Genomic DNA, 27,417 nt, shown 5'->3' with positions numbered 1-27,417 from the left:
AATGTGAGAGTCCCCAGCTAGTTGGGCAAACTTCGCCAAATCAATTGCTCAGACTTGGATGCAGAAACAAAAGATTTATTGAAGGCTTCAAATAGAGAAGACAGGCTCATGGATTCAAAGTTGCGAGTGACTAGCTTATCGGGGTTACAGTATTTATCTACTACAGGGCATGAAGGTTCACACGCATGGGAGACATGGGAGGTTACAAGGCAAACCGGTGCAACATAAAACATCAAACAGTCCTAGAGAGACAGTGAGGGCTATCTGCATTTCAAGGCCGGAGTCAGCCCGAGGGAGTGAAGGCAGAAGGCAGAGCAGGGGAGGAGAGGTGGCACCTGGGCAAGAAGGACGAGGCGGGGGACTCAGGAAGATACACAGAGGTGCGAACTGTTTGTACGAGTTCAAAGAGGGAGAGAAACAGATAGGAGCCAAAACCAGATGGCCCTCACAGATATGCTGGATCATCGTATGAGTGATCTGGACAAATACTTAGAATTTAAATTATTACGTCTGGGCATTATTAGTGATTAGATGGGAACTATGGGTTGTTGTGAATTGAGTCAGTCAATTAAAAGACGTTTGAGGGATCTCAAAAAAAGAGTATGCTGTTATATATAAGTGCAGAGTATGTTCATCCTTTTCAGTTGGTATTCTTCCCCGACAAAAATGCCAAACTACCTGTTTGAATTATCTCTTCCAAAGCATAGGGCATTTATGCTTGCTTGTTTGAACACTTTGCCATTGGTAGTGCTGTTAGGAAGATTTAATGGTATGCCATACTCTGATAGACTGCAGATGTGGTATTAACTAAATTGACTCAATAGATCATATTTCTGTGGATTGCCCTGAATTTTCAGATTTCAGAGCTGAATTGATTTGTCCTTTGCTTAACCAGGACCCTATTTCCAGTAAATTCTGCCCACCAAGAATTATGCTGCATTTGGAGTGGGGCAGAACCCCAAGTACCTTATTTCGGTGCGTGTTCCAGCCTTGGGGACAGTTGCCAGGAGTCAGCGCAGGAAGGGAGGGTGGGGTGGGCCACAGAGTGGTGCTGTTGCTGCGCTTGCAAATAAAAGGCAGAGCAGTGTGGCACTTCTGGTCACCCCAGTCTTCTGTGAGAGAGGAGAGGAGAGGAGGGTCCTTATGCATGAAGTGTGGGAGGCAGTGGCCCCCTTCAAAGAAAATACGCCAATAATAATGTGCACTTTTATAAAAATATATACTTCTGTTTCATTAAAAGACAAACCCCAGATCTGAGGGTGGTTCCCCTTCCAAATGTAAAGCCACACATTTTCAGTAATGATTTTTTAAAATATATCCATAGGGTATAGCTAGATATGTAATTTACACATTTTATTTTAAATGTTAAAGCCTAATTTCCCAAGGCTCTGGAAAGAAATGGAAAGAGGCTGGGGGGATGGGAAGAGATAAGTGAATAGTGGTAAAAAATGGAGGGTAGAAGCCCCAACACCTTGATCATGATACATCCCCCCACGACATGTAAGCTTTTATTTATTTAGTTGACTTATATCCCATCTTTCCCAGCAACAGCTGGGCTCAGGGCAGCTCACAACAAGAATAAATACGTAATAATCAATATAAAACATAGCAATTTATACAGTCCTAACAATTAAAATCCGAAAATCTATCCTAGCTAAAAAACTAAAGAGAGTGTGCCCTAACTATGATTCCCTCTACTACCCTTGAAAAAAGGGAATCACCATTTTCTACATAGGGACATTAATTTTTGCAAGTATCAGGGGAGATTCCCCCCCCCCAAAAAAGGAAAAGGATGGAGCGATGTAAAATCTAGCCCAGTTCAGCAGGAACCAAAAAAAGGGGGGGAGGCCAGCTGGTGTATTATGCCATTGATGCTCTTGACCATAAGCCTGGTGGATCATCTCCATCTTACAAGCTCTGAGGAACTAAGCCAAGTCCCACAGAGAATGGGTCTTACTAGTCAGAGAGTCTACCTGGCTGGGGCCAGAGCCAAAAAAGCCCTGGCCCTGGTTGAGGACGGCCGGATAATTTTTGGACCAGGAACCACCAGAAGATTGCTTCCAGTTGAGCACAAAGCTCTTTGGGGGGTGCATTGGGAGAAACAGTCTCACAGATACGAAGGCCCCAGACCATTCAGGGCTTTAAAGGTAAGTACCAACACCTTGAACTTGTTTTGGTACTCAATCTGGAGTCAATACAGCTGGTGGAGCACTGGTTATATATGTGCTCTCCATGGGGTCCCTGTAAAACCCGCTCTGTTGCATTCTGGACCAGCTGTAATTTCCAGAGCAATCTCAAGGGTAGCCCAGCATAGAGTGAATTACAGTAGTCTAATCTGGAGGTGACCATGGATCACTGTGGCTAGATCAGAGTGGTGTTGTGGTTTTCCAATACATTTATGGTTAAAAGTATAGGTTATTGACAAACTGCAGCATGGATCTAAACTCCAAGTAATTATTTTAGGCTTCAAATTTAAACCTGCATGGGAAAGAATAAGTTGTTTGTGCGTTGTTTGTCTGAGAAAAGATGTTTGGAAGGCATTTGGAAAACCACAGAGCAAGGTCATCTTCAATGTTCCCAGACCTTGGATAATCATTTGAAGTCTGGGAATATAACCAAAACAAAGCTGTCAAGGTTGCTGATAGTAGATGTAGGGGAAAACACAGATGTAGAGGGAAACACATTTTTGTGGTTTCTCTTGCTTTTAAGTGTAACATGATAATGGCTTGTTTGGTCTTCGTGGTTAATAAGCCTTGAAGATGAACATGTGAAAGCTGGGAATTTATGTTGAAAAGATCCTATGTTTCCTATGTCATCTGTGCCTGACATGAGATCAAAGTTTATTAAAGGGATATTTTGACTTTGTATCATTGCTTGGGGTGACTGGTTATATAAGACAACGTATTTTCCAATGAAATACAAAATCTAGAAACTTAGCCATTTGTCACAGCAATTGACCACTTCAGTGGGACAGGTAGGGAGTCAGCTACTGGACCTGGCAAAGATAGAAAAACGCCATCTTGGCAGTGTTTGTGACCTGGGCCTCCAAAGAAAGGGAGGCATTTAGAGTCACCTCCAAGCTCTTACCAGAGAACATAGCTGACAACCCTCACCCGGGCCTCCCCGGTCCAGCCACAGGACCTCTGCCTCTGATGGGATTAAGTTTCAGATGACTCTGCTTCAACCACCACAGCCTCCAAACACATAGCCAAGGTATCTGGGGTGTAGCCCAGTCGGCCATCCATCAACAGATACAGCTGGGTGTCATCCACATATTGATGATAACCCAGCCTGAAATTCCAGACTATCTGGGCAATGGGACGTATTTAGATATTAAAAAGCACTGGGAGAGGATCGCTCCCTAAGGACTCTACATCCCAATGTTGAGTCCCAATGTAGGACTATACATCCCAATGTAGCATGTTGAGACCTTCTCCCCTAATGACACCCTCTGTCCCCGATCATGGAGAAATGAGAACAGCCAATGTTGGCGAGGTGGTGGGTCAACAGGTCATGGCTGACCATTTCAAATGCTGCTGAAAGAACTAGTAATAACAGCAGCACTGGCCCACCTTGATCCAGCTGTCTACGAAGATCGTCTGTGAGGGCAACCAGAACTGTCTCCATCCCATGGCCAAGTCAGAAGCCAGACAGAAATGGGTCCAGGGCCAATGTGACTTCCAAGAAAGCCTGAAGCTGTTCTGCCTCTGCTCTCTCAACTACCCTACCAAAAAATGGAAGGTTAGATTCTGGGCGGTAGTTGGCCAGATCAAGAAGATCTAGAGATGGTTTCTTCAAGAACAGTTTCCCCACAGCCTCCTTCAGTCTTCCTGGGAAGACCCCGAACTCACAGATAGATTGATAATATCTTCCAGAGGAGATTGCACTCCCCCCCCCCCATGCTGGTGTTAACTGCCAGGACAGGCACGGATCAAGGAGGCAGGTGGTTGGTTTCACAGCAGAGAGGATCCTGTCCACATTGGTCCAAGAAAGTTGACTGAATTGGTCCAAAATAGGACTAGAAGATGGACAAGGGGTCTCCAGTTCACTTACTGTATCAAAATTGAGGGGAGGTCATGGCAGAGTGACAAGACTTTATCCACAAAATAGCTCGAAAAAGCTTCATAGCTAAGAACTGAATCACTACTGTTTTGAAAGTCCTCTGAAAGGGACATGCAACACCCAATTACCCTAAACAATTGTGCTGGGCAAGAGCTAGCAGATGCAATGGAGGCTGCATAACAGACTTTCTTTGTGGCCTTCACCATCATTCCACAGGATCTCATAAGATGCTCTTTCAGCCTGATCACAAGACCGTTGCCATATCCTCTCTTGTCTTCGCATCCATTTTTTCTCACTTAATACCATAGTATAGCGAGGGGCTAACTTGGAACAGAGGTGAAGAGGACATCAAGGAGTGATCCTGTCGATGGCTTCAGCAAGATGATGATGCCAATCATCCATCAGCATATCTAAGGAATCGCTGGGGAGTATGGGATCCCACAGAGCATTCTGGAAACCAACTGGATCCATCATTATCACAACTATGAGAACTAGCAACTTCTTCCTTTAAAAGGGGGCTTTAATAATCTTCACATTTCCAGTGCCTACAAGTTTTAAGGATCAGTTGCTGAAAGACGCTCAGGACATGATGGGTGTCTGGAGCAGTGGTGTACTCACCAGGAACACAGGAGGTTCCATCAAGAGGTCATTCAGCAGACCACACATACTGCCAAGGGACAGGGAAGGCCGTCTCTGCACTGTTTAGGAATAACAGGCAGGTTCTGTTTGTCCACTACTCACCTTGGCTAGCTGTCATGTAGACACACTTCCTGTCTTTGCTGATAGGCCGTGGCTTGCCTGGTGCCCATGAGATGAAATTCAGGAGGGAACGGTCAGACCACCTGGAGAAGGAAAATTCAACACAAAATCCATATAATGCCTTTTATTAAGGTCAACTAAAATGTGTCTCTGACACATATGGAGGCTTTTATGCTCAGGTACAAATCCACGGGGTGGGGGTACAGACAAAGTGGCACCCAAAAAAACAGACTCACCGAAATCGTCCATCATTCTCATAGGTATTCAGCCCAATCCACCAGTACTGATCCTGGCCCTTTGGGAACTAGCCAGTTGAAGAAGCATCCGCAGCAGGCACACAAAAAGGGAAAGAACAAAATGAAGACAGTTATCATTCCTCTTCCACAGGGACCAAGAGCAGCCAGCCAAGCTTTGTCCTCAGATTGCCCTCCCACCCAATACAAGAAACTGCCTCCCTGGGACTTCCGTCATGTCTTCCCCCACCCCACCTTTTTGGCCAATCAGAATGGGCATCAAAAGCCACACTAAGGGAGACAATTTCTTGATCACATGGGAAACAATTGAGATACCAGAGGGCTTGTATCTTACATGCTCTTTGGTACTATTAACTCCAATTCTCAGATGACAAATGACACTCGTTTTGTAGAATTTGCAACATGTGTGCTTCTGCCTATATCCTCTCTCAATTGGCACACACCATCCTATGACCTACATGCAGTTGCCCATGCAGGCGCTCATAGGGCAGCTAGATTTCTGGCACATGTTGCCCGGAACTGCATGTTCTGCTCAACTCTTGTGCATCTGAAGCGGAGGTCTCTGGGCAGTCCTGCCATCTACTGGAGCCAAAAGGGATGTCCGTTCCCCAGGAGCGGCATTAGAGTAGCCTGCTCCTCATTCATTCTCATTATACAGTCAATGGATCTCTTTCAACAATACAATGCAGTCATTAAAAATGGAGTTCATAATATTTGTACATGATGGGCTAACAAAATTCCTTTATCATTCTTGATCTACTCTCAATGGCTACTTAAAAAAGCAGACACACTTTCAGTAATATATACATTGTCTTCAGCAAGGAAAAAAGGGTAACAATCTTCTGCTGAACAACCTGGTACAGTAGCCAAAGTGAGGTGAAAGGTGGAGTGAAAATGAATCAATTAAATAAATAACAATTTATAACAATAACTTCTTCTGGTAGATACAGAACAACAGCACACCGGCCACCGTCTTCACTGCCATTCCACCACAAGGGCAAAAAGAATTGTTTGAAGGAATTATTCTTCAATGGTTGAAAAAAGTGTCCCAGGTGTTACAGCAGGAAGGGGGAAATGGAATCTCTCCTTGCTGGGAAACTCTCTTGTACCAAGGGTTCCATGGAAAACATATTGTAACTTGCTACCACCACTCAGGACCTCCTGAGAACATCTACACTGACCCACTGAGAAAGTAATCTTCCAGTGCAGTGCTAGAGCAACAATGGTGCCAGGGTAGAGACTGCTGCAGCTGCCTGCGACTGGATCTGGATTGGAACATGGAGGATACCTCTGCCTGGCTGCCTGCCTGCCTACCTGAAGAAGATATCCCCTGGTTTAATATAACTGTTTTAAGAGTTCTTTAAAATTTTCTTAATAAGTGGTAGGTTGGGGTTTTTTTTTTTTTTGCTGTTGTTTTGCATTCTGTTGTGATTGTTATTTCAACTTTTTTGGGCCTGTGTGTGTGGATGTGGGGGGGCTCTGCTTGTTTTTTTAATCTAACTTTGGGATTCCTTCCCCCACCTTAGCATTCCTATCTTGTGCAGATTCTTTTCTTTTTGGGAGTTGGGGGAGGCTTTGCTTGCTTAGTTTACGTTCTGGTTCTTTTATACATTTCCCCCCTCTGGCTTCACCTTCTGGTTTTATTTGTGAAAAGGCTGCTGTTCCTCTGTTGTGGATTTTGGGTCTATCCTTTTTGTTGCCCTTTTTGTGCTTCAATTTTTAGAGGGTTGGTTTTGGGAGTGGGTGTTCTTTTCCTGTTAGAACGGAGTGTCGAACTCAATTGTTACGAGGGCAGCATATGACATAAATGTCACTTGGTTGGGCAGGTCATGCCTTGCCAGCCCAGCTCAAGGGTGATTGCGGGGCAGGGTGGTGGTGGCTGCCTTGGCAGGCATGCGGGTGTCAGCTCCTGACCCTTAGAACCAGAAATCACCACAGTCATATAGAATCCAAGCAGATGGCTTTTACTGGTCAAAAAGGCAATACAGTGCAAACAGGAAAGTATGGCAGCTATGAGAGTCTCACTAGCTGGAGAATAATATAAGGCAGTAAATGGCGGGAGATTACAAAGCATCAATAACGCACAAGCAGAATACACTTTCCCAGGGGTAGCATTCCCAGGCTTTGGTATGTGAGGTCGACCTTGAGTCTAGACAGTTCAGCACAGATACAGAGGCAATACTGAAACCGAGATAGCAGCCTGACATCCTGCTCCCCTTAAGACCCCCTCCCATTCTGCAAGGGGGCTGGTCTATCCGGGTAGGCAACGTGAAAGGCACTGATGAGTTTGGGGGCGGAGACATCTCGTGCGCGAACCCATTCATCATAGGCAGGGGGGAAGTGTTTCCAACGGACTAAATACTGTAGATTTCCATGGTGAATGCGAGAGTCAAGGATCCTGGAGACCTCGAAGTGTTCTTCCCCCCCCCCACCATAATGGGCTGTTCGGGAGGCGGATCAGGATGCCATTGTGGAGAAGCAATATGGGGTTTCAGGAGGCTAATGTGGAAAACGGGATGCACACGCCTCAGGGTTTTGGGGAGAGCTAGTTCCACGGTGACAGGATTTATGATCCGTGTGATGGGGAATGGGCCAATGAATTTAGCATTGAGCTTATGGCACGGACGGGTGGAACGTAGATTTTTGGTGGAAAGGTAGACCAAGTTACCCACTCGCAGATCACCCCCGGGGGAACGATGTTTGTCGGCCTGCGCTTTGTACTTGCGCTTGGCTCGGTCGAGATTGCTAATGAGCCAGGGCCAAGTGGTACGGAGGGCGTGCGCCCAGGAGGCAATGTCGGGGTCCCCCTCTCCCTCCACATCATTTCTTGGAGTAACAGGACCAAAGTCTTGTCCATACACAGAATAAATTGGGCTGAAACCTGTAGATTGATGCACAGCATTATTGTAGGCATATTCTGCAAAAGGTAACAGTTCTACCCAGTTATCTTGGTGGTAGTTGACATAACAGCGCAAATAACATTCAAGTACAGCATTAACACGTTCAGTTTGACCATCTGTTTGGGGATGGTAAGCACTAGACAATCCTTGCTCCACCCCCACCAACTTGAGGAATGCCTTCCAAAATTTAGAAACGAAACCACTGCCGCGGTCACAGATTATTTTGCGCGGAAACGAATGTAATCGGAAGATATGTGTCACGAAAAGGCGGGCCAACTTTTGAGCAGAGGGGATCCCTGCGCATGGAATTAAATGGATTTGCTTAGAAAATAAATCAGTAACAACCCACAACACAGTTTTTCCCCCACTGAGAGGGAGATCAGTCATAAAGTCCATAGCAATCACTTCCCACGGTTTGCTGGGTATTTCCAGAGGTTGCAGTAGCCCCGGGGGTTTGCCCTGCGATCGTTTCATTGTGGCGCAAACAGGACAGCTGCGAATGAAAGAGTCAATGTCGGAACGCATCCCCCCCCACCAAAATTGTCTGCGCAATAAGTGAAGAGTCTTCAGAAACCCAAAGTGTCCAGCTGTTTTTACTCCATGAGCCAAGTGTAAAACGTCTTTTCGGAGCGCTTTGGGCACGTATAATTTTGAGTCTTTGTACCAAGAACCTCCTTGTTCTATTACATCAGGAGGCAGGGTGTGATTGGAGCGTTCTAAAAGGCAATGGTCCCGAAGGGAATTTAAAAAGGATTCGGAAATGGGAACTTTGGCGGGTACCTCCCCCCCGGCAATAGTGGTCTTAGGAATAGTTATGGGGGTAGCGCTTACGTGCAGTGGTGCGCAGCCTGCAGGCGGCAGGGCAGCCGGTGGGGTTGGAGGGGTGGAATCGCCGGTTCGTTGCCGTTGTGGGGGTGGCTGGGTAGCCGGTGGGGTTGGCGGAGCTTGTGTGCTGGGTAAGGTGTGCTGCTGCTGGGATCGAGTTTGCACGGCCAGTACAGGAAGGGCTCCTCTTTGCGTAGGGGTGAACAGAGAGTTGGTTGGCCTCTCGAGTTTTGCCGGGTATTGAGGTAACCGGGAGAGGGCATCTGCGAGAACGTTTTGCTTCCCAGGGACATGCTTTAGGACGAAACGAAACTGAGCAAAGAATTCCGCCCAACGTTGTTGTTTTGCCGATAGTTTATGGGACCCCGTGAGGGCAGCTAGATTTTTGTGATCGGTCCAAACCTCAAAGGGGACTTTGGACCCCTCTAAGAATTGTCTCCATAGAGTTAGCGCATGGTGAACGGCTGCTGCCTCTTTCTCCCAAATGGGCCAGTTTAATTGTGCGTGTGCAAATTTCCTCGAAAAGTAAGCGCAAGGGTGAAGGAGACCATCCGGACCTTTCTGGAGGAGAGCCCCTCCCATAGCTACATCGGAGGCATCGACTTGCACGATAAACATTTGATTTGGGTCCGGGTGCTGTAGCACAGGTTCCGAAGTGAAAAGGCGTTTGAGGGCCACAAAAGCGGCTTGGCATTGATCAGTCCACAGGATTTTCGCGGAGGGTAAGGTAGCCGAGTTTGCTTTTCCTTTGGTTTTTAGCAGGTCAGTGATGGGTAGAGCCACTTGGGCGAAGTTAGGGATGAACCCTCGATAGAAGTTTGCAAATCCCAGAAACTGTTGTACTTGCTTGCGGTTGGTGGGGGGAGTCCAATCGAGAACGGACTGGACTTTGACAGGGTCCATGCGAAGACCTTGGTGGGAGATTATGTATCCTAAAAATGTGAGTTTGCTTTGATGGAACTCGCATTTAGCCAGTTTTGCAAAAAGTTGGTGGTCGCGCAGGCGCTGCAGAACCTCTCGGACTAGAGCTACATGCTCTTCCATGTTTTTCGAATAAATAAGAATATCATCCAAATAAACCACCACTCCGCGATACAGCAAGTCATGAAGGATTTCGTTGATAAGTTGCATGAAGACCCCCGGGGCCCCTTTTAATCCGAATGGCATCACGAGGAATTCATACATTCTGAAACAGCTAGAGAAGGCAGTGAGGTGCTCATCCCCTTCGCGGATACGGACTCGGTAGTAGGCTTCCACCAAGTCCAATTTGGAGAATACCCGGCCCTCCTGTAACTGTCCCAAAATATCAGATATTAATGGGATAGGATAGGCGTTGGTTTGGGTAACTGCATTGAGTTTTCTGAAGTCAATGCAAAGGCGAAGGTCGCCCTCCTTCTTTCGGACGAAAAACGCGGGGGCCGAGTTTGGGGCATTCGAAGGGCGAATGAACCCTCTGGCGAGGTTTTTGTCTAGGAAGTCCCGGAGAACAGTGCGCTCGGAAGCGCTCATGGGGTAAATCTTACTTTTGGTTAATGTGCAATCCTTGACCACTTCAATTGCACAGTCCGAGGCCCGGTGGGGGGGCAAGGCATCACATTCTTTAAGGTCGAAAACATCCGCAAAGTCCCGGTATACGTTGGGTAGGGTTGGAGGTGCTGGGACATCGGAGGTTAATGCTGGGATGGGCGGATATAACAGCGCAAAGCGCTGCCGATGCTGGTCGCAAGTGGGACTAGCGAAGGAGATAGTGTTTGTTTCCCAGTCAATACTGGGACTATGTCCTTTAATCCAGTTAATTCCCAAGACCACTTCAAATCGGATAGGGGCTATAGTGAAGTCTATTTGCTCCCAGTGGGAGCCAATTCCCATCGCTATCCCTATGGTGCGGTGATCAACTGGACCCCCCTGGAAATGGCTCCCGTCCATTTGGGCAAATTGGACGGGGGCTGGTAAAGCCTCAGATTCGGCTGAGTGCAGCAAAAGTGGCTTCGCTTATGAGAGTACGGCAGCAGCCGGAGTCAATGAGTGCTTTGACGGGTAGTTGGGGGCCACCGTTATGGTGTTGTAAAACTGCATCTACGTAGACGGTGGAGTCTACTTCTTTGATTTTAGTGGGAGCATTTGGTTTAGCAGGAGGATCTGCCGAGGTCTGTGGAGACGCTCCACTCACCACAGACCGGAGCCGTTTTTTGACAAGTCGAGGGGAGATTCCAGGTTTAAGGCTAGAGAATTCCAAGGATTTTCCTCATCCGAGGAGGGAAAGTTGTCCCCCAATGGGGCACTTGTAATCCGAGACCCGGCGGGGTCGTTCGTAGTAGGCAGGGAGGTTAGGTCTCCAGCATGGAGTGCAGAGGGTGTGGGTCTTCCCGGCGCTGCGCTGCGGGTGGCCGCGGTGCCTCTGCATGGTGGACGACCTCTGGCTCGGGTTATCGTGCTGGGACGAAATAATTCAGGGCGGTGTGGGCAAACAGCTGCAAAGTGGCCCATTTCTCCGCAAGTAAGACAGGCACCTCTCTGAAATCGGGCTTCACGTTCTTGGGGTGGACGTGTAGGATTTCGTGCAATGGGCGGTGGCGCCTTGGGTTTTTGGGTGCTTTTGTCCTTGTGCTTTTGACGGACAAGAGAAATAAAGCGTCGGCGGCTTTCCACTTCCTCGGCCAATAGAATCCACTCTTCAAGGGTATCGGGATCACCCCGCATGTATGACCAGTTCAGAATATCAGGGTGCAGGGCTTCCCTGAAATGGTGAATTAGGGTGGCCTCGGGCCAACCCACAATTTTACTCGCCAGTCGTTGAAATTCATCAGCAAATTCTCGAACTGGAGCAGAGCCCTGTCTTAGTTGTAAGAGTTCCGCTTTGGCTCGTTCCCCCAGAAAGGGGTCTTCAAACCTCCTTCTCAGAGCAGTCATGAAGTTGTTGAGGGAACGTATAGAGCGGGAGCGGGTATCGAACTGGAGGACCATCCAGTCAGCTGCTTTACCTGTCAGAAGGGAAGCCACATAGCGCACCCGGCTGTCCTCCGTGGGGAAAAGTTGCCCTTGTTCTCGCATATAGCTGTCCACTTGATGCAAGAAACAAGGCAGAGTCTCGAGAGATCCGTCGTACGTAGTTCTCAATTTGAGTTGCTTCTAAGGACCGGGTGCAGGCTGACCCGGTTGCACGGGTGGTCCGGGTGGAGGAACAACGGGAGCTCCGGGAGGCAGGAGTGGAGCAGGTACATTAGCGGGTGGTTGGACGGGCACCCCCTGACCCGGTATTGGAGCAGGCTGTACTTGGGCTAGCAGGGCTTGTTGTAATTGCCTATTATCCTGAAGCATACGCTCCATTAGCTCTTGGAGTTGATCAACACGGCCGGTGAGCTCTCGATTCTGGGCTCGTAAGAGGTGAACATCCTCGCTTGGGCCCCCGGTAAGATGAGGCTTGCCAGTTCGGAAACTCGTGGCCCATTGAGAGCTGTCTCCATAGAGATCCTTGTCCTCAGACTCTTCGGAGTCTCGGTGTCGGTCAGCAAGGCGGCGTGCGCGTTGGGTCGTGCGCAACGGGACAAACGCCGGGGAAAAAGAGAGACCTAGCAGTCCCTGTACAGTGTCCTTGGGGCGAGTATCCATTTTCGCCCGATCCCTATCCTTTGCGGCCAGAGCCTCGGCTGACGCCTTACCTGCTTCAGCAGCTTCTTTCTCCTTTGCGGCCACAGCTTCGGCTGCGGCCTTAGCCGCTTCGGCGGCTTCCTTATCCGCGAGTACTTTGGCGTTCTCAAGTCTCAAGGCAGCCTCTGTCGTAACACGCGGTAAAAGCTCCGTTTCCAAGAGTGTGAGTATGGGGTCGGATTCCCTGCCGAGCAATGGTTGTATTCGAACTGCCAGCTCGGGTGCCTCGGCTCCAAATGTCGAGGTCAAACATTGAGCCAAGGTGGCCACCGGGGTGTCCTTAGTACATTCCACAAGGAGAAGAGCGGTGCGAATAGCGACCCGCCTGGCTTCAGCTTGACAGCTGGCCGCATCAGGTATTAGGGAAAAACCCTCCTGCGGGGCACCTGCTATGGCGGCGTTTCCCAGGGTAACAGAGGGAAAAGTCCCCCGAGAAATAAGGTTGTCCAAAAGTCCAGTTAGTACTTGTAAGTCCTCAGTTGCCAACCGGGCATCGTCCAGTAATTGATCCAAATCCTGAAGATCTAAACGAGTATTAGTATCCTGAGACGTCAACATCCAGAGAACCCCTCTTAGAGATTGCCACTGTTCCTGTACCAGTCCCCTCAAGCGGCAAACCTCTCAGGTAGTTCGAAAAAGTTCAGTGACTATGTCCTGTAACAAGGTGGGATCCTCCGGAGAGGAATCCAGGGTAGTAGGTCACTCGGAGAGCCTCCCAGCTCCCATCCAAGTGGCAGGCGAACCCCCCTCGGGCTCCAGCCTGGCTAGTAGTACAATGAAGAAGGTGTGATAGCTGCCATAATGTCAGCTCCTGACCCTTAGAACCAGAAATCACCACAGAGTCATATAGAATCCAAGCAGATGGCTTTTACTGGTCAAAAAGGCAATACAGTGCAAACAGGAAAGTATGGCAGCTATGAGAGTCTCACTAGCTGGAGGATAATATAAGGCAGTAAATGGCGGGAGATTACAAAGCATCAATAACGCACAAGCAGAATACACTTTCCCAGGGGTAGCATTCCCAGGCTTTGGTATGTGAGGTCGACCTTGAGTCTAGACAGTTCAGCACAGATACAGAGGCAATACTGAAACCGAGATAGCAGCCTGACAGCGGGCCAGATAAAAGCTCTCAAGGGGCCGGATCTGGCCCACAGGCCTTATGTTTGACACCTCTGAGTTAGAAGTTTTCTGAACACTGTGTTGTTATTTTTTCTGGTTAGTGGACTTTTTGTTGTGCTCCTGTTGATTTGAGCCATTTAATTGTTAAGTAAGGCTTTGTAATTGTAAGGCTTTGAAAAAAATGTTACTTTTAAAACATGTGTGTTAGGAATTGTTAAAAATGCACACATTAAATTTCAGGATAGGGGTAGTTCCTCTCTAATTAAGCTACTGCTAGGCAATTAAGGTTATTTTTCAAACAGTAATAAGCATAGATTAACTGTAAAAACATTTTTCAGTGCATGCTCTGGGCTTCAAAACAACTGAACCCAGGCAGTTTTAGAAAAATAGTGCTTTAGGCTGTCCTTTAGTTCCATTTTTCAGAATGTAGCTGCTGAAGGGTTGCATCAGTGCTTGGCTCTCATGGCACTTTCTTAAATGCCCAGGGAAATGACGATTGCCACTTTGGGGAAGGGAAGCAATTAGGCCTGAAGCGCATTTACTGCGTGGCCCACCTTCTCCACCTTGTGATTAAGAATGCAGAGAATCCCAGGCTGAACACTGAGGTGTGTGGTTTCCGGCATCTGCTCCAGAAATCCTGGCTTCTCATCAGTCACTTCTCACAGTCTGAAGCCTACCTATCAGCTGTGTGAGAAGCCGGCACTGACAGGCTTGGCAGAGCACCGCCTGATCTGCAGCATCAGCACTCGCTGGAACTCCACCTACACCATGCTTGAGAAGAAGACCCCCTGACCTCCTTGATCTCTGAGGTGGAGGTTGTGAGGAGAGCCAGCTCAGCTTGGAAGAGTGGTTGACTATCTCTCAGACAGTGGAGGTCCTTAAGCCCTTTAAAGACTTCACCCAGATGCTCTCATCTGACATGGCAACCATGGCTCTGGTCATTCCCATGATCCAAATGGCTCATGAGAAGATGGCCGCCTTTCTGGAGCCAGATGCAGGATGAGTAGACTTTGTTCCAGTAGATACACGTCCTGGTGCAGAGGCTGCCAGAGAGCACCGAGTCCCACTTTCAGTCTCTCACCAAGTCTCTCATGGTGTGAAAAACAGAGTTTCACTTACCTGTTGTTCATCTGGTGGCACACATTGGGACTGTGCAGGTGCAGGATAGCCACGGATAAGATTTGTCAGCTTCTAGCAAAATCTAAGAGAGTGCTCCCCCTCCCCTTGGGGCATGCAATCTCCCCGCCCATCAGTCACATGACCCAAGGGGGAAGGAGCACTCTTCCCTCCAGTTCTCCAACCTGCCGCCACGGAACCAACCACTGGTCTAGTGGAGAGGTCCCACAGCAGGGAAGGAGAGAGGGATGTGTGCCTGCATAGAAGATCCACCAGATGAACAACAGTTACAGGTAAGTGAAACTCTGTTTTTCATCTGCGTGGCTTCTATGCAGTCCCACATTGGGAGAGTAGCGAGCTCGCTTACCAGGACGGTGGGTGTGGGACAGTCACCGAAATAAAGACTGCAGTACGGCACGTCCCACAGCTGCATCTCTTGCTGAGTCCACATCCACAGCGTCTCATAAACGTGGAGGGAGTGGATCAGGTGGCAGCCTTACAGATGTCCCGGAGATCTATCTTGGAAGAAAAGGCGATGGAAGTCGCATACGCTCTGGTAGAATGTGCCTGTCAGCCCTTGGCCCACAGAACCAGAAATCACCACAAAGTCATATAGAGTCCAAACAGATGGCTTTTACTGGTCAATTAGGCATACAGTGCAAACGAATAAAATGACAGCTATGAGAGGCTCACTAGCTGGGAGATATTATAAGGCAGGAAAGGCGGGAGATTACACGTACAGGCTGAATACAGTTTCTCAGGAGCTGGGTTCCCAGGCCTAGGTATGCGACCTTGGGGGGCAGACAATACAACGCAGAGACAGAGGCAATAACGAAACCGAGATAGCAGCCTGACATTCTGCTCCCCTCAAGGTCCCCTCCCAGTTCGCAAGGGGGCTGGCCGATCTGGGTAAGCAATGTGAAAGGCGTCGACGAGGTCGGGGGCGGAGACATCCCGTGCGCGTACCCATTCGTCATAGGCAGGGGGGAAATGTTTCCAACGGACCAAATATTGCAGGTTGCCATGGTGAACACGGGAGTCAAGGATCTTGGAGACTTCGAAGTGTTCCTCCCCCCCCACCATGATGGGTTGCGCAGGAGGTGGGTCCGGATGCCACCGTGGAGAAGCAACATGGGGTTTGAGGAGGCTAATGTGGAAAACAGGATGCACACGCCTCAAGGATTTGGGGAGAGCCAGTTCCACCGTGACAGGGTTTATGACCCGGGTGATGGGGAAAGGGCCAATGTATTTAGCACTGAGCTTATGGCACGGTTGGGTGGAACGGAGATTTTTGGTGGAAAGGTAAACCAAAGTACCCACTTGCAGATCACCCCCGGGGGAGCGATGTTTGTCAGCTTGTGCTTTGTATTTACGTTTGGCTCGGTCGAGGTTGCTAACGAGCCAGGGCCAAGTGGTATGGAGGGCGTGTGCCCAGGAGGCAATGTCGGGGTTCCCCTCCCCCTCTATATCATCTGTAGGAGCGATGGGACTGAAATCTTGTCCATACACAGCAAAAAATGGGCTAAAACCTGTGGATTGATGCATGGCATTATTGTAGGCATATTCTGCTAAAGGTAACAGTTCTACCCAGTTATCCTGGTGGTAGTTAACATAACAGCGTAAATAACATTCAAGTACAGCATTGACACGTTCAGTTTGACCATCAGTTTGAGGATGGTATGCACTAGACAACCCTTGTTCCACTCCCACCAACTTGAGGAAAGCTTTCCAAAACTTAGAAACGAAACCACTGCCGCGGTCACAAATTATCTTACGCGGAAACGAATGTAAACGAAAGATATGCGTCACGAAGAGGCGGGCCAGTTTTTGAGCAGAGGGGATCCCTGCGCATGGAATCAAATGTATTTGCTTAGAAAACAAATCAGTAACAACCCACAACACAGTTTTACCCCCACTGAGAGGGAGATCAGTCATGAAGTCCATAGCAATCACTTCCCAAGGTTTGCTGGGCGTTTCAAGAGGTTGTAGCAGTCCCGGGGGTTTGCCCTGCGATCGTTTCGCAGCGGCACAAACGGGACAGCTGCGGATGAAGGAGTCAATGTCGGAACGCATTCCCCCCCACCAGAACTGTCTGCGCAATAAGTGAAGGGTTTTCAGAAACCCAAAGTGCCCAGCTGTTTTGGCCCCATGGGCTAAATGTAAAACGTCCTTTCGGAGAGCCTTGGGGACATATAATTTCGAGTCCTTGTACCAGGATCCTCCTTGTTCCAAAACACCAGGAGGTAGGGTATGAGCGGAACGTTCCAAAAGGCACTGGTCCCGAAGGACAGTTAAAAAGGACTCGGAGATGGGGATTTTGGAGGGGGCCCCCCCGTCGGCCATGGAGATCTTAGAAACAGTTATGGGGCTAGTGCTTACGTGCGGCGGTGCGCAGACTGCAGGCGGCTGGGCGGTCGGAGGGGTAGGAAGGGCGGGAACTCCGGTTTGTTGCGGTGGCGGCTGGGCAGCCGGTTGAGCTGGCGGAGCTTGTACGTTGGGTAAGGTGTGCTGATGCTGGGATCGAGTTTGTACAGCCAGCATAGGTAGAGCCCCACGTTGCATAGGGGTGAACAGAGAGTTGGTGGGTCTTTTGAGTTTTACCGGATATTGTGGTAAACGGGAGAGGGCATCCGCAAGAACGTTCTGCTTCCCAGGGACGTGCTTCAGGGTGAAACGGAACTGCGCAAAGAACTCCGCCCACCGTTGTTGTTTCGCCGATAGCTTATGGGACCCCGTGAGGGCAGCTAGATTTTTGTGATCGGTCCAAACCTCAAAGGGGACTTTAGACCCTTCCAAGAATTGTCGCCATAGAGTCAGTGCATGATGAACTGCTGAGGCCTCTTTCTCCCAGATGGGCCAGTTTAATTGAGCGTGCGCAAATTTTTTTGAAAAGTAAGCGCAAGGGTGAAGAAGACCATCCGGTCCTTGCTGGAGGAGAGCCCCTCCCATGGCTACATCGGAAGCATCGACTTGCACAATGAACATTTGATTTGGGTCTGGGTGCTGTAGCACCGGCTCCGAAGTGAAGAGGCGTTTGAGGGCCAGAAAGGCGGCTTGGCATTGCTCAGTCCATAGGATTTTCGCGGAGGGCAAGGCAGCCGAGCTTACTTTTCCCTTAGTTTTCAGTAGGTCCGTAATGGGTAGAGCCACCTGGGCGAAGTTAGGGATGAATCCTCGATAGAAGTTTGCAAATCCCAGAAATTGCTGTACTTGCTTCCGGTTGGTGGGGGGAGTCCAATCGAGGACGGCTTGGACTTTGGCGGGGTCCATGCGAAGACCTTGGTGGGAGATGATGTATCCCAAAAACGTGAGTTTGCTTTGGTGAAATTCGCACTTAGCTAGTTTTGCGAAAAGTTGATGGTTACGCAGGCGTTGCAGAACTTCCCTGACCAGAGCCACATGCTCGTCCATAGTTTTCGAATAAATGAGAATGTCATCTAAGTAGACCACCACCCCACGATATAGAAGGTCATGTAGGATTTCATTGATGAGTTGCATGAAGACCCCCGGGGCCCCTTTTAATCCGAACGGCATCACAAGGAATTCATACATTCCGAAACAGCTAGAGAAGGCAGTGAGGTGCTCATCCCCTTCGCGGATACGGACTCGGTAGTAAGCTTCCACCAAGTCTAATTTAGAGAACACACGGCCTTCCTGTAATTGTCCCAAAATATCGGATATTAATGGGATAGGATAGGCATTGGTCTGGGTAACCGCATTGAGCTTTCTGAAGTCAATGCACAGGCGAAGGTCGCCCTCTTTTTTCCGGACGAAAAACGCGGGGGCCGAGTTTGGGGCATTCGAAGGGCGAATGAACCCTCTGGCGAGGTTTTTGTCCAAAAAGTCCCGGAGGACAGTGCGCTCGGAAGCGCTCATAGGGTAAATCTTACTCTTGGTTAATGTGCAGTCCTTTACCACTTCAATCGCACAGTCTGAGGCCCGGTGGGGGGGTAAGGCATCACATTCCTTAAGGTCGAAGACATCTTCAAAGTCCCGGTATACAGCGGGTAGAGCCGGTGATGCTGGGGCAGTAGAGGTTAATGCTGGAACGGGCGGATATAGCAGAGCAAAGTTTTGCCGATGCTGGTCGCAGGTGGGACTAGCGAAGGAGATAGTGTTTGTTTCCCAATCAATACTGGGACTATGTCCTTTAATCCAGTTAATTCCCAAGACCACTTCAAATCGGATAGGGGCTATAGTGAAGTCTATTTGTTCCCAGTGGGAACCAATTCCCATTGCCACCCCTATGGTGCGGTGATCAACTGGACCCCCCTGGAAATGGCTTCCGTCCATTTGGGCAAATTGGACGGGGGCGGGTAAAGCCTCAGAGTCGGCTCTGAGTGCAGCAAAAGTGGTTTCGCTTATGAGAGTGCGACAGCAACCGGAGTCAATTAGTGCTTTGACGGGGATTTGTGGGCCACCGTTAAGTTGCTGTAAAACTGCATCCACGTAGACGGTGGAGTCCACGTCTTTAATTTTGGTAGGAGCATTCGGTTTGATAGGAAGATCCTGAGAGGTCTGTGGAGACGCTCCATTCACCACAGACCGGAGCCGTTTTTTGACAAGTCGAGGGGAGATTCCAGGTTTAAGGCTGGAGAAATCCAAGGATTTTCCTCATCCGAAGAGGGAAAATCGTCCCCCAATGGGGCACTTGTAATCCGAGACCCGGCGGGGTCGTTGGTAGTAGGCAGGGAGGCTGGGTCCCCGGCATGGAGTGCAGAGGGTGTGGGTCTTCCCGGAGCTGCGCTGCGGGTGGCCGCGGTGCCTCTGCGTGGTGGACGACCTCGGGCGCGGGTTGTCGTGCTGGGACGAAATATTTCCTGGCGGCGTGGGCAAACGGCTGCAAAGTGGCCCATTTCTCCGCAAGTAAGACAGGCACCCCTCTGAAATCGGGCTTCACGTTCCTGGGGCGGACGTGGGGGATTTCGTGGGACGAGCAGTGGTGCCTTGGGTTGAGGCTTTTGGGTGCCTTTTTCCTTGTGCTTTTGACGGACGAGAGAAATGAAGCGTCGGCGGCTTTCCACTTCCTCGGCTAATAGGATCCAGTCTTCGAGGGTATCGGGATCGCCTCGCATGTAAGACCAGTTCAGAATGTCAGGATGCAAGGCTTCCCTGAAATGATGGATCAGGGTGGTCTCGGGCCAACCTACAATTTTACTTGCCAGTCGTTGAAATTCATCGGCAAATTCTCGAACTGTAGCAGAGCCTTGTTTTAATTGTAAGAGTTCCGTTTTGGCTCTTTCCCCCAGGAAGGGGTCCTCAAACCTCCTTCTCAGGGCAGTCATGAAGTTGTTGAGGGAACGAATAGCACGAGAGCGGGTGTCAAACTGGAGGACCATCCAGTCAGCCGCTTTACCTGTCAGAAGGGAAGCTATGTAACGCACCGGGCTGTCTTCCGTGGGGAAAAGTTGTCCTTGTTCTCGCATATAACTGTCCACTTGATGCAAGAAACAAGGCAAAGTCTCGAGAGATCCGTCATACGTAGTCCTCAATTTGAGTTGCTTCCAAGGGCCGGGCGCAGGTTGACCCGGTTGCACGGGTGGTCCGGGCGGAGGGACAACAGGAGCTCCAGGAGGCAAGGGTGGAGCAGGCACATTAGCGGGTGGTTGCACGGGTGGTCCGGGCGGAGGAGCAACAGGAGCTCCAGGAGGCAAGGGTGGAGCAGGCACATTAGCGGGTGGCTGTACGGGTACCCCCTGACCCGGTATCGGAACGGGCTGTCTCAGAGCTATCAGGGTTTGTTGTAATTGCCTGTTCTCCTGAAGCATACGTTCCATTACTTCCTGGAGTTGATCAACACGGTCGGAGAGCTCCCGATTCTGGGCTCTTAAGAGATGAGCCTCCTCACTTGGGCCACCAGTAAGATGAGGCTTACTGGTCCGGAAGCTTGTGGCCCATTGAGAGCTATCCCCATATAAATCCTCGTCTTCAGACTCTTCTGAGTCTCGACGTCGGTCAGCCAAACGGCGTGCGCGTTGGGTCGCGCGCGACGGGACAAACGCCGGGGAAAAGGACAGACCTGATAGCCCTAGTACATTGCCCTTAGGGCGCGTGTCCACGTTCGCCTGATTCCTAATCCTTGCTGCAGCCGCCCTGGCTGCTTCCGCAGCCTCTCTCTCTCTTGCGACCTTAGCCGCTTCGGCGGCTTGCTGATCCGCAAGAACTTTGGCGTTCTCAAGTCTCAGGGCAGTCTCTGCCGTAATGCGCGGCAAAAGTTCTGTCTCCAGGAGTGAGAGTATGGGGTCGGGTTCCCCGCCCAGCAGAGGTTGTACTCGAACCGCCAGTGCGGGTGCCTCGGCTCCGAAGGTCGAGGTCAAAACTTGAGCCAAGGTGGCTACCGGGGTGTCCTTTGTACATTCCACAAGGAGAAGAGCGGTGCTAATAGCGACTCGCTTGGCCTCAGCCTGACAGCTGGCTGCATCCGGGATCAGGGAAAAACCCTCCGGTGGGGCTCCCGCCATGGTAGAAAGAGTTTCTCGAGAAATAAGATTATCCAAAAGTCCAGTTAATATTTGTAAATCCTCAGTCGCCAATCGGGCATCGTCCAGTAATTGATCCAAGTCCTGAAGATCTAGACGAGCATCAGTATCCTCCGACGTTAACATCCAGAGACGTCCTTTAAGAGATTGCCACTGTTCCTGTACCAATCCCCTCAAGCGGCAAACCTCTCGGGTCATCCGGAAAAGTTCAGCGATTAAGTCTTGTAACAGAGTAGGATCCTCAGAGAAGGGCTCCAGGGTGTAGATCACCTGGAGAGCTGCACAGCTCCCATCCAAGTGGCAGGCGAACCCCCCTGGGCTCCAGCCTGGCTAGTAGAATGGTGAAGAGAAGGAGATAGCTGTCATAATGTCAGCCCTTGGCCCACAGAACCAGAAATCACCACAAAGTCATATAGAGTCCAAACAGATGGCTTTTACTGGTCAATTAGGCATACAGTGCAAACGAATAAAATGACAGCTATGAGAGGCTCACTAGCTGGGAGATATTATAAGGCAGGAAAGGCGGGAGATTACACGTACAGGCTGAATACAGTTTCTCAGGAGCTGGGTTCCCAGGCCTAGGTATGCGACCTTGGGGGGCAGACAATACAACGCAGAGACAGAGGCAATAACGAAACCGAGATAGCAGCCTGACAGTGCCTTAATCATAGGAGGGCATTCTTTGTGAGCAAGATCATAGGCCAATTTGATGGTTGACGTGATCCACCTCGAGAGGGTCTGAGGAGAAGCATGACGACCTTTACGGTGTCCCCCAAAGCAAACAAAAAGGTTGTCGTCCTTACGGAAATTCTGAGACCTCTTAATGTAAAAAGGAGGGCTCTTCGGACATCGAGGGAGTGTAACGCTCTATCTGCGTCAGAGGATGGGTGAGGGAAAAACACAGGGAGGATGATGTCCTGGGTAAGGTGGAAGGCTGATACGACCTTGGGTAAAAAGGAGATCTTTGGCTTCAATACCACCCTATCGGAGTGGAACTTAGTATAAGGAGGGGAATGTGACAGCGCTGATAAGTCGCTTACTCTCCTTGCCGAGGTAATTGCAACCAAAAAGGCCGCCTTAAATGATAGTAGAACCATTTCACAGGTGGCTAACGGCTCAAACGGAGGTCTCATGAGCTGTGACAGGACTAAGGATAGCCTCCACTGAGGAACGGACGGAGTGACGGGAGGATACAAATTAGTGAGACCTCTAAAAAACATTTTGGAAAGGGGATGAGAAAAAACTGAAAAGGAGTCGATATCTGGGTGAAAAGCCAAAATTGCGGCTAAATAAACTTTAATGGATGAATTAGATAAACCATCATCTTTGAGGGCTAACAGATAATCAAACACAGTAGATAGTGGGCAAGTAATTGGCGACACATCTTTGACCTTAGCCCAATTAGAAAAATGTCTCCATTTAGCGTCATAGGATAGCTGTGTGGAGGACTTCAAGGAGTGCAGTAAGACCTTAGCTACTTTGTCAGACCACTGCCCTCAGGCTGCACCCTCCAGGCAGCAAGGATCCGAGGGGGAGTGGGAGGGATCCCTCGGAAGGAGGATGCATTTCCCTTGCGCAAGTGACATGAGCACTGCGAACCATGACCTCCTGGGCCAAAACAAAGTGACAATTATGGCATCTGTCCTGTCGTGGTTCAACTTGACTAGGATTTTGTAAAGTAGAGGGAATGGGGGAAAGAGATAGAAAAGAGCCCCATTCCAAATCGCTTGAAAGGCATCCCCCAGTGAGCCAGGGCTGGCTCCTGCTTTCGAGTAAAACCTGTGACACAGAGTTGAGGTGTGTGGCAAAAAGGTCTATTTGAGGGTAACACTACTGATGGAAAATTTGGCAGAGACAGTCGTTGCTTAAGGTGAGCTCATGCGTTTGGTTGGGAAGGCGACTCAGAGAGTCTGCTAACGTGTTGCTCTTGCCTGCGATGTGAATCGCCTCGAGAGTAGCGTGGTGAGCTATGGCCCATTCCCAAATGTCGCTGGCCTCTTTGGAGAGCGAAACGGACCCTGTGCCACCCTGCTTGTTTATATAATACTGGGCAGTGGAGCTGTCCGTAGCGATCTGAATGTGATGTCCATCCAGATGCCCTGTGAATGAAGACAGAGCGAGACGGATGGCACGAAGTTCTAATAAATTTATGTGCAACCTGGATTCTAGGTGTGACCATGTACCCCGTGATGTAAGGTTACCACAATGAGCCCCCCATCCTGAAAGGGAAGCATCTGTGAACAGGTGCCTCTCAGGGGAAGGACAATAAAAGGGGACTCCTGAGAGGATATTGACATCATGCGCCCACCATTGCAGGGAGGAAATAACGTATCTGGGAATAGATAGGCGTTTGTGTTGAGGATCGACATTGAGCCTGAATGCCCGGAGGAACCTGTTTTGGAGCAGGCGCATACGGAGCTGTGCAAACTGTACCACAGCCGTGGTGGAGGCCATAAGGCCTAGCAACTGCTGAATATGATAGGCTGTCTGAAAGCGTTTCTTAGTGAACCTAGCCACCAGTTTCTGAATGGCATGACCTCTTTGTACAGGGAGGAAGGCCCTGGCTTGCTCAGCATACAAACGTGCTCCAATGAAGGTCTGTACTTGTGCAGGGACAAGTTTGGACTTCGAAAAATTAACTAAAAGAACCAGATTGTTAAGGACTGAAAGGACCAAATCTATTTGTGTGGCCAACTCCGACTGAGACGGACCCACGACTAACCAATCGTCGAGGTAGGGGAATATTACACAACCCTTCAGGGCAAGGTGGGCTACCACAACCGCAAGGCACTTTGTAAAGGTCCTGGGGGCCATAGACAACCTAAAAGGCAACACATTGTACTGGTAACATTTTCCGTTGCATTCAAACCTTAGGTATTGGCGACATTCTGTGTGAATCGCGATGTGGAAGTAAGCATCGCGGAGATCTAACACCGCGAACCACATATGCCTGTCCAGGAGGGGAAGCACTTCTGGGAGCAAGAGCATACGGAATTTTCTGGTCCTAATAAAGGCATTAAGGTCCTGGAGATCCAGGATAGGGCGCTTCCCCCCCTTTTTTTCCACAAGAAAAAAGCGGGAGTAAAACCCACGGTTCTGGTCGGAAGATGGAACCTCTGAAATAGCCCCCTTAGAGAGGAGACTGTCAACCTCTTGTACAAGTAGGACAGGGGCCGGTGTTGGAGAGCGGCCCAAGGCCTATGTGGAGGCAACATATCAAACTCTATGAAGTAACCGACATTTATTATTTTCAGAACCCAGACATCATTGGTAATCGCAAACCAGGCATGGTAGAAAGCAGACAGGCGATCACAAAAACAGATGGACACGTCTAGTCATGCCTGCTTCAGCTTGTTGAAACAGGCCGGAGACCCTCTGGGGCCCTTGCGGACCCTAGGTTTGTTTTGGAATTTCCTTTCGTGTTGAGGACGAGGAAAGGATGGGCGAAATGAGGGCTGTGTAAAGGAACCCTGGAAACGGTACGGGCGGGAAGACTGGGTAGTTTGTCAGCCAAAATAACGGCGCTTAAAGTCAGGGGCCTGAGGGGCAATGCCTAGAGACTTTACATTGGTTTTATTCTTTTTCAAGCGATCTAGGAAAGTATCCGTTTGGTCGCTGAAAAGGGACGTCCCTTCGAATGGAAGGTCCTCGATACGTGACCTAGTATCATAGGGGAGCGCAGATTGACGTAACCAAGCGTGTCTGCAAATGACTATGGCAGAAGCAATGGCTTTACTGGACGAATCCGCCATGTGGCCAGGGAATGAGGAGGCGAATCCTCAATAGTAATGGGCTGCTGTGCAGCTGCTTCGGAGGTGAGCGACGCCGAAGGATGAGACGACTTGGCCTGGGATCGGCGTCGAGGAGATGCCAAGGGTGATCGGCATCGAAGAGACTTCGGCGAACACGAAGGTGATCGGCACCGAGGCAATCTGGAGCAGGACGCTTGGCACGAAGAGCTGCGGCCATCTTGCGAACCCGGAGCAGGAAACTTTGCCAGATGAATAATGACCGACGAGGGCTTTTTAGACGGGCCACCCCGCTTGGATTTTTTTGTTGAAGGTCCCGCCTCAGACTGTGTCTTACCGGACGAAGGACCAGGCTCAGCAGATTGACCTCGTGGACGAAGAGACTCTTTGTAAAGATGAGAAAGCAGGCGAGTCGACCGAACCCTCAGGGCCTTGTTGGAAAGTTTGGAGCAACTTTTACAAGTTGCAGGAATGTGGCCTTCCCCCAAACAAAGAAGGCATTCAAGGTGAGGATCAGTCTTTGCCATCTTGGTACCACAAGAGGTACATTTCTTGAAAAGTGGAGCTTTCTTGGACTCCATGGCTAGAGAGGAAGCTAACACATTCTCTCTCCGTGGCGGCAGAAAGAGAACTGGAGGGAAGAGTGCTCCCTCCCCTTGGGTTATGTGACTGATTGGCGGGGAGACTGCATGCCCCAAGGGGAGGGGGAGCACTCTCTTAGATTTTGCTAGAAGCTGACAAATCTTATCCATGGCTGGCCTGCGCCTGCGCAGTCCCCAATGTGGGACTGCATAGAAGCCAAGCAGATGAACCGTGCATCAAGGGCAGAATTGCCAAGCAAACTGATGAGCTCATTTGCTGGAGAAATGAGCTCTCCCGGCACACTGAGCGCATGCAGGTCAAGAGGGGAACATTGCTGCCAGGAGGGGATTGATAGCAGCTCTGCTGCTGTTCTTCCCTCACCTCTGCGCCTGGGCAGTATCTCCCCCGCCGCAGCAGCAGCCAAGATGACCTTGGAGATGGAGCTCATCGGGCAGGCACTCGGCCCCTCTGGGAGCTTAAGGCACACAAGACAGGATACAGTGGCTGGAATGGTGAGGGAGTTCCTTGCTGAGCCCTATGAGTTGCAGACCACGAATCCACTGAGCTACTGGGCCATGAAAGAGACTGGCTGGCTGGACCCCTCTGCCATGGCCCAGAGGCTCATCTCATTCCCTCTGCCAAGTATGCAGAGTGAGTGCGTTTTCTCCCACATGGGTGACATTGTCAACCCACATTGCTCACATCTGCTCCCCTGGTGAGTTCAGCAGTTACTCTTCCTCAAGGTCAACTTGCTGCTCTTCAACCACCCAGTTCTGGACTTTGAGGGCGAGTGAAGTGTGCACGTGCTTGGGCCTACATCCTCTCCCCCTGTGTGCTGGGGAGCCGGGGCAAAACGCTCTTCCCAAAATTAAAATGTCACTAGAAAGAAGCAGCAGCCAATTTGATTGGCGGCATCCCCCACATCTCTAATGGCATTCTAAAACAACCTGCACCGAAACACCTGAACCCCAGTAGCCATGTGGCACAGGGGGATATTGGAGATGGTGCTCAGTCATCGGCCACCTCAGCCACCTCCATTGCATGCTGAAAATGATACAGCTGCACCAAAATTGTTCTTCAGCTCGGAACAAGTGATAATAGGGGTAAAGTTAGGGACCTGCGTGTCAAACATTTGGCTTTAAACCAGCAGAAGCCACTGGAGCACCATAAATGGAGCTAATCTATGCACACATACTGCTTTTTGTGCAACATTCTTCTTTGCAGGGGTGGGGCGAGAAAATCGGAGAGCCAGTGGTGAAGGGCAGCTGAGGCGGTGATCATGTGCAGACTGCTGAGAAAGAAGGATCAAGGTGCACTAAAAACCCCTCCCTCCAGTTTCTGAGGCCTTCCTTGGGGAAGTGATTTTCATGCCTTTCTGCGTCTGGGTCAGAGTCAGGTCTGACAGGCTGGTGCAGGTGGGGTGTGGACCGCCCTTGGTTCTGCTGGACTTGCAGAAGTGCCCCCCTTGCCTAACTTTGTTCTGCCAGGATTCTCTGGGTTGATATTGGTCCTGCTGGGCTTGCCACATTGTCTTGTGGATGTGGTGGAATTTCTCGGATCTGAATTGTTTCTGTTGGGCTTGTTGCTGGTTCTTGCATGGGAAGCATTGGCCAGTGGTTGCTGCAGGCATGCCTCTTTGCTTTTCCCCTGGAGAAAGCAAGACTTTTTTCCCCATTGGAAGCAATGGAGGATGGATGGGGGCACCTTGTTTGGGGTGGACATAGAATTGGATCTCATGACCCCAGCTTCTTGAAACTTGGGGGTTCTTCTGTGGACTGGCACGAAGCAGCTGTGGAGCAACTTTAGCTTCAAAATCTAGTTTCAGAAACAGCCTCCAGCTCCTCCAGAAAGGTTTCCCATAGGCTATAATGAAGCCATATAATATCGGATTCCTGAATAAAATCCAGATCTGAATATTATACCG

The 27,417-nt window shown here is 49.9% G+C and overlaps 1 protein-coding gene across 1 annotated transcript in view; it reads right to left on the bottom strand.

The window, feature by feature from the left end:
* The window catches only part of MRC2 (mannose receptor C type 2), a 112,589-nt gene that overhangs the window by 35,194 nt on the left and 49,978 nt on the right, over positions 1-27,417 (bottom strand). Inside the window, exons 18-20 of the mRNA XM_056864732.1 lie at positions 5,058-5,125; positions 4,804-4,904; positions 967-1,112 (exon numbers count right to left, since the gene is read on the bottom strand). Coding sequence (XP_056720710.1) covers positions 967-1,112; positions 4,804-4,904; positions 5,058-5,125 — 315 coding nt within the window. The remainder of the gene's footprint in view (positions 1-966; positions 1,113-4,803; positions 4,905-5,057; positions 5,126-27,417) is intronic.

Source organism: Euleptes europaea, chromosome 18 (assembly GCF_029931775.1).
Source record: "Euleptes europaea isolate rEulEur1 chromosome 18, rEulEur1.hap1, whole genome shotgun sequence".
NCBI classification, from domain to species: domain Eukaryota; kingdom Metazoa; phylum Chordata; class Lepidosauria; order Squamata; family Sphaerodactylidae; genus Euleptes; species Euleptes europaea.
Note: the sequence above shows the minus strand (reverse complement) of the source record. Positions and strands in the feature narration are given on the sequence as shown.